The 11302-nt window shown below is 40.3% G+C and overlaps 1 protein-coding gene across 1 annotated transcript; it reads right to left on the bottom strand.

Annotated features, from left to right (window-relative positions):
- Nucleotides 1-836: 836 nt before the first annotated feature.
- Nucleotides 837-10465, bottom strand: LOC129680471 (pumilio homolog 1-like; the record flags this gene model as incomplete). The annotated part of the gene is made up of 3 exons (XM_055612119.1): nucleotides 837-1003; nucleotides 9307-9485; nucleotides 10357-10465. Coding segments are annotated over 3 exons (455 nt in total), but the record flags the coding sequence as incomplete, so codon positions are not given.
- Between the last annotated feature and the right edge of the window lie 837 nt (nucleotides 10466-11302).

Raw genomic sequence — 11302 nt, forward strand, 5'->3', positions numbered from 1 at the left:
TGTGTGTGTGTGTGTGTGTGTGTGTGTGTGTGTGTGTGTGTGTGTGCATCATTGAACGAAGATTCTTTTTGAAATTACACAGCATAACTAAGGCTTGACTACATAAACAAGACTGTTTATCAACTGTGGAAGACAAATATGTAATACTATGGATGTTCCACTACAGGGAAATCTGCAACTATGATCAGAGATGGGATAAGAGGCATCCATGGAAAAGTACATGATTATGAACAAGCCATTTGCTGGGTATGGCAGCATACATCTGAAATCCCAGCATTCAGAGGCCAAGGTAGGAGGGACTGCCAAATTCAAAGCCAGCCTAGGTCACATAGTAAGCCCCTCTCTTGCTTTGCACCTAACTTCTAATTCTTCAAGCTGAAGTAACTGAAGACTGGTCTACCTACTTGGAATGGAACTGCTGCACATAAATGAAATGGGAGAAGGCGCAATATTTCTCAGCTATTTCTCCCTCCAATATGAGAGAGGGGCACATTCCTCAAGATCATGTCTCTAGTGTATAGTGGTGTGGGAAAAACTCAGGAAAGTCCCAAAGCACCTACACCAAAGTTTTTTTTAGTATTCCAGAACTACTAAAATCTTCTCTGTGGAAGCACTCTGCAAACCCAGCTCCACACAAATGCAAATTCTACCATTTGGGCACAGTAAGAAACATGGTGCAGTTCATTAAAAATTCCACCTTACCAGTTAGTTTACACCTCTGTGGCATCATCTATACTAGATCCAATTTTTAAAAATGAAACAGGAAGAGAGGGACTAAAATTAAAACAAAATCCCACAGCCCACATCCAAAAATCGGAAGTGTAAAATATACAAACCTAAAATCTTTGACGTCTGCATCAATCCCATTCTGCACTGGTAAACCATTGGTCTTGTCCATCACATCACCCTCCTCCTTCAAATCTCCTAGCTTATCTCCATCAAACGTACCCTTGTTCTTCTTTTCACCTTTGTCGTTTTCATCACTGTCTGCATCCCTTGGGCCCTGTTTAAAAAATAGCTTCAGCTTCACTAATCATCAACTAATCGTGGATACCCACTGTGGACAGCAGACTACACTAAATGCTAACTAGACACGACAGTGCCCACGCCTGACATTACAGTCTAGTTTACAAACAACACAGAGGCAAGAACACTGCAGAAATTTTTGCCAGATGGGGAAAGACAGACAGACAGGTATGTTACAGAACTGAGGACATCTTATACCATGTGCTCCTTCTGCCCCACCCCTTCTTCCCAAAGCCCAATTTGTGTATTTCTCAAACCTACATCTCTACTCTCACATCTGTCTAGCATACTCTTACATCTGTCTAGAGGGAAAGTATTTAAAAAGAAAAAAGTCTACGGCTTCCCACTATTCTATTTAAGTCCCTCCTTTACTTGTAAATATGAAACAATGTGTGCTAAAACCATTTGAACTCAATAGTCTCCACCTGATCTGGGGATGTATGCCCTATCAAATTGCACTACCATCCTCGTTCCACCTTGTTGCACCAAATCCTTAATATTTTTGTATTTTGTCTTGATTTTTTTTTTCGTCCGTTTGATTGGGTCTTTTTCGCATTGGGTTCTTGTTGTCCCTTGATAGCTTAGAACACACTACATACAAAGCTCAGGTTGGCCTGCGTTTTTGGTAACCCTCTTGCCTCAGCGTCCTAAATGCTGAGATAACAAATATGCGCCACAAACCTAGCCAAAACTGACTTTTTTAAAATGATGCTTCAAAACATATTAAATCTTTCTTTTAAGAAGCATACTCTAAAAACTCATATCTTCCATTACCTGAATGTTTCCATGCAAATTAGTTTTAATAATATAATTGGAGGCATTTCATACAAGTGAATATATTTCTGAAATGTTTCAAACTTTCAAACACTGGACCTATTTAGGTTGCTTTAAAGAAATGTAAATGTGTCTCCTCTTAGTAGCATCCAGCATAAGCCCTGGATATAGAAGGAAAAAAAAAAATTCCTTGATTTCCAAAAGGAAAGCAACTATCTATGAACTAAATATGGCAGAGAGCTTTGCAGACCCCAGCACCGCAGGGCACTAAGTAACTTTAGCTTTTATAAACGAGAGAAGCAATCTCGCTGTTCCCACCACTGACTCGGGCTTTATGTAGGAAACAAGTGCACATGCTCATTTAAAGTTCCTGGTACAGGACAAGCTGAGTGGACAGAAGACAGGCACTTCTACACCAAAACCTTAGAAGAGCTAACTTAGTGGAGCACAGAGCAGCAGGCAGTTAGTTGTGAGCAGACTGAGAAATGAACAAGCTGCACAGAGAAAACAAAACAAGCTCTCCAAAGAGTTAAGAAAATGCTTGATCAGAAACCACAATACAGGAGTTCCGACAGGCTCAGACCTGTAGTCTATTATTTCAGAGCCTGTTTTCCTTTTAAAATCATTCTCTGTTCAAATACACACAGGAAAAAGAAAGCCTTGGGGAAAATATGAAAACAGGAATGTGTGTGACCTGTATATACAGCTAAGACAATATGAAGCACAACAGTGGCCACCAAGGAATGTGACTTGAAGACTGCAGTTCTACAACATGCTGCTTAAGAACACAGAAGCACTGAAGGAGCACCCTGAGACCCCAACGTAGATAGGGAAAAAGACAAGACTCTGAAGTCCTAGAGCTTACACAATGACTAGAAAAAGCAGCAGCCTCCACATTGCAGAGAAGTACAGACACAGAGTTTTCATTTTTATAGCTGAAGCTATAAAGATGAATAAACTGTCTAGCAAATGCTCAATAAATATGACTAAGACAGGCTTTAATGGTGAGGGCTAAAACCTCCTGTGAAACTGAACTGCAAAAATAAGAAATTTCATCTAGTCTTTATCATCATTAAACCAGTCTAGATGGTGAGAATATCACTGCAATGGCAAAAAGAAAACATTAATGTCAAGGACCAAAATGCATCACAGGAAGAATCTCTACAAGCCTATAAATCAAAACTCGAGAAAAACTGCCCAGCTCCAATATCTCCTAAGAAGTTCAAAAGACATAAATCTGCACGGGAAATAGAAGAAAGAAGCAGTAGGAAGGTCCTACAGCAAGCAAGGTGCTGATGGCGAGCATGTTTAGTGAACAGCTCCATGTTTAGCATTCTCATTCCTTGGTGACCTTCACAAGGGCTTCCTTCCCATGAACCTGCTCAGCCTATCCATCTGCTCACTGGCCTGAACTGAATACACAGCCACTAAGTTTCATTATCAATTTCAGGGCTGAGGACTGAATTTTCAAAATATTCTCTGAGGTCGGCTGGTTTTCACTAATCCTGTACAACTTGCTACCTGACTTTCTTTCCCTAACAAAACATCAAATCTTTGGCAGGGCACTAGCAACTCTATCTGTTGATTTTTGTAGGGCATCTCCTCTTGCAGATACTTGTAGAAAACATTTATAACTTCAGCACTAGTGTGTATACCCACTTAAAAAGAAAAAGCCTCACTACAATGATATGCAACAATAATGGCCGGCAATGAAGCCTGCCTTCTGCATTATGTCAAGATCAGAGTGAGAAACCAGCTGCTATCAAGAGACCCATTTCACCCATATTCATAAAATAAAAATAAATTTAGGGGAAATGTAGAAAAGGAGTATAAAAAGTATTAATTGTTGGCATCTTTGTGGTTTTTAACAATATGTAATGTGAGGTAGTTATAGCTGTGTGGTCTTTCAGAAAGTACAAACACAGGTATGCCTGATCTATTTTGTGTTCTATCTGCAACACTTACTGGTCATAGAACTTCGGTCATTTCATCTCTGAGTCTTAGTTTTCCTATCTACTAAGCAGGGATAGTTTCAATAAATGGTTATGAAAAGCAATGAAATACTGTATTGTAAAGTTTAAGAATGTTATGTTATCCACATGTAAAACTACAGCACATAACACTTTTTAGGATACCAAAGGTTGAAACACTACCAAATACAAGCACATAACTGATATGGTCCCCCGGAGCAGTCACTTAAAAGTGGTTCTGGGGCTGAAGAGATGGCTCAGCAGTTAAGAGCACTGGCTGCTCTTCCAGAAGTCCTGAGTTCAATTCATAGCACCCAGGTGGTGGCTCACAGCCATCTGTAATGGAATCTAATTCCCTCCTCTAGTGTGCATGAAAACAGAGTGCTCATATAAATCTTTAAAAAAAAAAAAAAAAATTAAAAGTGGTTCTATAGTCCAGGCTGATGATCACAATCTCAGAATTTAGAGATTAACCTTAAATGGCAATGCAAAGGACAAGCACCAGGAGCAGAGACACTTGAGCATCCAGGCCCTATCAAATTCTGCACAGGGCGAATAATGGGGTGCTGAGAGATAGGGAGCAACACAGTGGGGGGAAAACATTGTCCACTGCTAGCCACCAAAGAGCCAGGAGCCAAGGAGACACTGTTAAGGACCACAAGCACAGAGGTGGCCTACTCAGACAACTCAAGCCTCCGCAGGACAACTATAGGAGAAGATAATTCCAAACACCTTTCTTGTTCCCAAGAAAGTCAGAACCAGAAATCCTCCTCTCACTGCAGGGTTCAGAAGACAACACTTCACACGGAAGAAGGTCATTTAGTGAAATCAGAGCCTATTCCATCTGTATCAGACAAGCAGTATTTTGTGAATCTACTTGCAGTTTAAAAAAAAAAAAAAATGATGCTGCTGACAACACCAAATCTTGTGTATACTAATTTCCCATAAAATACTCCCAAAACTTTATTGATTTTTTTCAAAGTATAACAAATAACTCATAGGAACAGATTTTCACCATCAAGAAAATGAGTAAAAATTGGCAGCTGCTAAACTTGTGGAACAACTTGATGAGAACCCACCTCAAAAGCCACCATAGCAGAGCAAAAGCCATACTGGGCAAAAATGAAATGACAACAAAGCTTTTGAAAACAGGACTCCCTCATTTTGCCTATGAGCCTTACTTTTCTCATCTATAAATTAATCTACAATAAGGGTTCTTCCAAAGATTAAACAGGCAATCCTTAAATTTTCAGTTCTTCAAAAGAAATCCAATCAAGTCAACTTGTTTTTCTAAGGTTAAAATGAAAAAAAATGCAGCCACTACTACATTTCATTAACTCTGAGATACTACCATGCTATGCATCACTAAAAAAAGGACACAACAGTAGTACAAGTATGACATGGACCCATTTAAAATATGCCCTGATTTTGGGCTGGAGAGACGTCTCAGAGGTTAAGAGCACTGGCTATTCTTCCAAAGGTCCTGACTTTCAATTCCCAGCAACCACATGGTGGCTCACAACCATCTACAGTGAGATCTGGTGTCTTCTTCCAGTGCACAGGCACACACATTATGCTATATGCATAATAAATAAGCAAATAAATCTTTGTTTTGTCTTTTTTTATTTTAAAAAGCCCTATTTCGATAGAAGCAAAAGTTGAGAGAAGTGTACAGTGGAGCATAACCTATACATGCATGGCAGTCACAATCACCCAATTCCTGGTGTACAAAAAGGTAAGAGGAGCAAATACCTGATGGGATATCCAAAAGGACAAAAGAAACCTACCTTATAAGCAAAAGGTGATTTTACTTAAAAAACTCTCAAAAATAGTTTGGTTTTGTAAGCCAAAATCTAAAGGCCCTTTAGATTATATTATAATGATATAATATTCCAAGAAGATTCCAACATGCAGTGAAGTGTTTACCACTTTAATACACATGTGAATCGCTGGGGCAGGGGAGTGGCTGTCTTATAGAAAATGCAGATACAGTACTATACTTCTGCAAGCCTAGCACTTAGGATGCTGAGGCAAGAAGACTGTGAGGTTGAGGCCAGACTGGGTTACAAAGTGACACCCTATATCCAAAACAACAAAAGCATGTTTCAGTTCAGGGAGGCTAGGGTAGGGCCTAGGAATCCTAAATCCTAGGATGAGGTTAATGTTATTAGTGCACAATAAAGGTTGAGTATCAATATACTTTGTTAATTACTATGACATTTCCTTGAATGGTATAATTGTTCCTGTTATACAGATGAAGAATCCAGTCGAGCCTCAAAGCCCTGGCTTCTATATGTAATGCATTACCCCAAGTTTCACAAAAGTCAATTATAGTACCAGCTTTCCAGGCCAAATCATTGTGACTGGATAAATAGCTACAAATACGCCTCCTCCAGGTCAAAAAGCAGGTGCCTGACACAACATGGGGAGCCCTTCCAACATCTCTGCGAAGTTAGGTTAGTGGCATGGACCCGATGCTTGCAGTGCAAATGGTAGCACTCATGATCCACACTATTCTTAATAACTAACTGTTCTTCAACCTACAGAAGAAAATCAAGGGACCAACAAGCAGTGTCCTTAGATAGGCAATTTGGGGCTTTCAAAATATAAGTTTTGTAACTACTACTGAATTCAGAAGATGGAGAGGGGAATATCTTATTCCAGGAACAAATAAAAGCTTTCAAAAGGGGCGGGGGGGGGGGGGAGCACACTTGGCTCTTAGATTCAAGTTTTTCCGTTATTCCAAAATCTGCTATCCTAAAAGCTGGAGATACACATGCTGGGTGTTAGCTAGCATTCACAGTTTAAGTTTGAGAACAATACATTTGTCAGTCTCCTGACAAAACTGAAAGTTAGCTAATTAGTTTGTTTGTGGCAGGTTCTGTGTAGTCCTGGCTGGCCTGAAATTCACTATGTAGAGCAGGCTGACCTCAAACTCACAGGGCTCCTCTGTCTTCTTGCTGGAATAAACCCCACACCCTGCCTCCTAAAAGAAATCCTTATCTCAAAACCCAAAATTACTAAAGCATTACAGCACCAAAACCAACTCAAAGAAGCACAATTCAAAGGGAAAAGAAAGGCAAAGAGCTAAATTCTTTTATTCAAGCTGTGACAAGGAAATCTCAATAAAAACAGACAACTATGTACTGCACAGTTAAGACTGGCCTCCACGTGGGCCACCTTGAAACATTAACATCTGGACTGGCAGCCGTCACTTTTGGGAAGGACTTCTATGTACCTGCTGTGAGTCCTGTATAATCACTGTGCCACAAATGATGCTGGCCACTCCACTTACCAGACCAAACCCCCAGCTGCTCTGCTCAGAAGCTAAGTGCTCTGCAAAAAATTTACTTAGATGCAGATGGCCCACTGTTAAGTTTCACTCTCCAAACTTAACACTGACCTAACTACTTTTGTTTTTAAAAAGAGAGTGGGACAACCCCCTTTTCAAGATGCTGTATGCATATCATTAGAAGAAAGTGATTCAGGTTTCCCATAACACAGTTTTCTCTGGGTTTCATACTAACAACAGCAGAGTAGGCCCAGGTTAGGGATAGCATCAGCAGAACATAATACCAATGCTGACCAGCGGTTCTATGATCAGCAGGCCTTCATGTTCCAGGAAATGGCACCTGTCAACACCCTGGCTTGATATCCATCACTCTTCTCTATTGATCTACAGATGGCACAAGTCAAAATATTGTATATCATTTTATTCTCCACAGCCATCCTCCTAAAAAAGGAGAAGATAGATTTGGAGAATTATTTATCTGACTGCTAAGAGCCCTGTCTCCTGGGGAGTACTGTTTTCACTTGGAGGTGAGGCAGTTATCAGTTCTCATCTAGCCTGAGACTTAATCTAGTCACAATACCATGAAGAGCTAAAAATCACCAATTTCCCAAAACAATGAGGTATGGGACCCTCCTTTAAAATCCAAAGGCAGGGCTTTATCATAAACTCTAAAATGACAGTAATAATTCCATTCTGTTTTATCTACTTTTAAATCAAATGCTTTTTCTGCCTCCTGCGAACCTCACAATAATCCTGCTGTGTGCCTGTGCCTAATGACCACAAACCAGAAACTGTCAAGAGTTCACAGCCATTGCTACCAGGGTCCAGGGTCACCTCACCAGCAGCTCATTAGTACACCACACTCATGTTTCTCCAGCGAATAGCTTACGGTGGTTCGCAGTGCTTAGAAGGCAGTACTTCATCTAAGAAATAGGACAAAGCTGTGAGGGAGGAAGAAAGCAGGGTTCCTTCCATTCTTCCCTTGAGAAGACAGGCAAATGATCATTTGGCTCAATCCCATTCCTCATATCCAAAGTGTGGATCTTGTCCTCCCCAAGGAGCCCCGAGAGAAGGAACAAATACAAAAGCAGTTCCCTATCTGATTTACAAGTCACAATGTCTGGACCAAGTCAAAAGATCCAGAAGCATTCAGGTCAGCTTTGAAAAGACTAGTCCTCAAGAATGTACTTAACATACAGAGAGCAGGCTACCAACACCAACTACTGCTACTTACAATTTTAAGTGACAAAAGGGAAATAGGACCAGCACAGGAAAATACTTTAGGGAACAAATGCAACATATAAAGAAACACATGTGTGGATGAAGCCAAAATTATGATGATATGGGGAAAAGAAGGTATCTTAAGGATTTGCCATCAGGTAGTATTAGGTCACAGTGAGTTCTGGAAAAAGGACTGAAAAGGTACAGAACAAAACGAGTTAGGAGGGAAAGAAGGCAAGCAGATAGCTGCGACATATAACACCAGCCACAGAGTACAAAATGAGGAAGACTCCAGTAGATATATTTAAGATTCTTCGAGCTATAAAGCTGATAATACAGAGTGTTTTAAGAGAGGCCATCACAAAGCTTCCGAGAGAATGCTAAGATTTCATAGGAAGTGGCACAAAGCACAGAGGCTGCTTTGGCTGCCATTCAGCCAGGGTAAGTGGGGTTAGTGGCAATGAATTAAAAAACAAACCAGAAAACGAAAGCAAAACAAAATTTAAAAAAATCAAACTCTCCAACAGGATAAGCACAGGAAACAAAGCTGCTCAAGAAAAGCCATCATAAAATTAAAATCTAGCCTGCAAAACATGAATGACCCCACATGCCTTGTCCTTTTTAAGGTTCTTAGGTAGTGGCCAATCATTTCTCCCACACAAGTACCTCATGCTGACATCTAGCTTCTATTTTCTTTATAAAGAAAGTCCTTCTCTTTTATGCTTTTGGTTTTAATGAAGAATGTTTTCTTATAGAACAATTAACTGAGACTTTGATTTTTGCTCTTACCTCACCTAACAATGTATGCCCTCATCCCACCCCCAGGGGGAAAAGAACACATTACTTTTCTATCTTTAAAGTATAGTTGACCTCTCCTGCTACACTTGCTAAGTTCTATGCTACAGCGAAAGTTTTAAAACATCCTATAATGAATGCTGTGAGTACCTAGGAAACAACAGGCGCGGTTTGCTTTGGGGAAGGGGGGAAGAAAGAGATAGGAACAAGTTCCTCAAGCCAACTTACAAATCCTCCTTTTCTTAGACAGGAATCGCCCGGGGATGAGCTCAACACATACTCCACCATGCTAACGCCTAGTCCCCCACTCTCCGATCGTGGGGACAGTACAGAATTGACCTCACTGTTCACATGGAAACTCTGACCAGGTCTTCTCTGCACCATGATTGGCTGGGAAACTGAATGATCTACAAAAAAGATACACAAGTATGACACAGTGCAGCCAGAGGCCCAAACAAATTATGAGTGATGTCTCGTGGATAAACCAATGTCTGGGAATCAATCAGGAGACCTGCCATGGTCTGCTGAGCCAAGGTCTCTTAGGTCTAGATATTCTATATAGGCTAAGGACACAGAACACATCTTTCCTCTATCTAGGAGAGCAGAGGAGTACAGCAGTTCACATAGAGAAGCCAATGTTCACCTCTTTCAAGTTGCAGAATTTCTCTGTTTTCTGGCAACAACAAATCTTTCTGCAGACTCCCTTTTACACTGTCCTGAAAGAGCTTGTCTGGTGCTTGTTTGGTCTTCCCCTCCCTAGAAGCTATGGCTTCTTTCTGCTGTTGGTGTTTCTGCCTCTCTCTACCAGCTTTCCCCAGACCTCTTTAGGGAAAGTCTACCACAAGAATTTCTGTGCCTGGTGATTTCATTCAGCCCCACGCACATTTAAAGATAACTAACTATCCCATATATGGCACAGAACGTCAGGGCAAAAAAGAAAAAGAAAATCATGAAGTTCAAAGTACAGGCTTGGATTTTCCAATTCCAGGCAAGCTGACAGCAGCACAGAGGGGAAACTCAGAGCTAAAATTATGGTCACTTGAAATGAGTCCATTCTCCTGTGACTAACACTCCAGAAAATATTGAAGAGTTGCTTTTGTGTTAATTATTTTTAATATATTACATCATCTAAGCTCCTTAGTGGCAATTATACTACAGGACAGGGCATTTGCTTGGCGTGTTTCTGCCACTGATGTGAAATCCATGACTTGCCAAGTGCTGAGGAAGGGAGCGCTAAGACAGGCACAAATCACAGTATAGAGGCTAGAGCTAGATTACCTGATGTTCCCCAGGCACTGTCTCGCCATTGATCACCCAGGAATATTCCTTTTGGTCCATCTTTGCTGGATTCATCTGTTTCCCAAAACTTTTTACCTGGCAAGAGCTGCTGCAAATTAAAAATAATAGATGCTTTTAAAGAATCCATAAAGAATGAAAGTACAGCAGTCAACACTTTCTTTAGACAAGGGTACTGAAGATGCTCAAGGGCCCTAAAGGTCTCAATCAAAGTGTTTTGGCTACACAGCTGAGAGCAGAGTACTATTCTTACTTGGTAAAAGACACAGAAAGGCCTAAAGCAAGGGGATACTAATTATAAATATCTAAAATCATTCACTTAGTCTGTATGAAGATTTTTGAGGAGGCAAGAGTACAAATACAAACATTGCCCAATTAGCTAACTGCTTGCTAAGAGGGCTCTAACTGCAAAAGAATGTACCTACGACTGTTAATACTTTCTGCACATGCTCTGACTGACCGTACAAAGTTACTCAAGCAAGAACACAAACCCAGCTATGAACCCCAGTTACAAAATGCTGAACACTATACACTGCTTCTATTAAACAACACTTCTATCACATCCATGTATTCTAAGATTTTAGGAAGAGAGAAAAGCCATTCGGCTACTTTGAGAAAGGAAATCAAACTTCCTGACATTTGTTAGGTTTAAAAATACTTGACAGTGTCATTAAAATGACTTCAATCAAAGAAACAGTGGTCTTGTTACAAAGAAAAATTCCTTAAAGCTGCCATAATTCTTGGTCTGCTCACCAGCTTTACTTAATAAAACATCTCCCTCTTATTTCCTCTAATTATGTTTTCTTTTCAACCATTATTCCTCAGACAGGCTACCAAGAAGTTTGTAATCACTATTTCTGAGCATACAAGGGCACACCTGAAGAACTGACTTATCCAATGTCAGAAACGGAATGCTGACTTTCAGAAA

The sequence above is a fragment of the Psammomys obesus genome, unplaced genomic scaffold (genome assembly GCF_907164565.1).
Source record: "Psammomys obesus unplaced genomic scaffold, mPsaObe1.curated_primary_1811, whole genome shotgun sequence".
Taxonomy (NCBI): domain Eukaryota; kingdom Metazoa; phylum Chordata; class Mammalia; order Rodentia; family Muridae; genus Psammomys; species Psammomys obesus.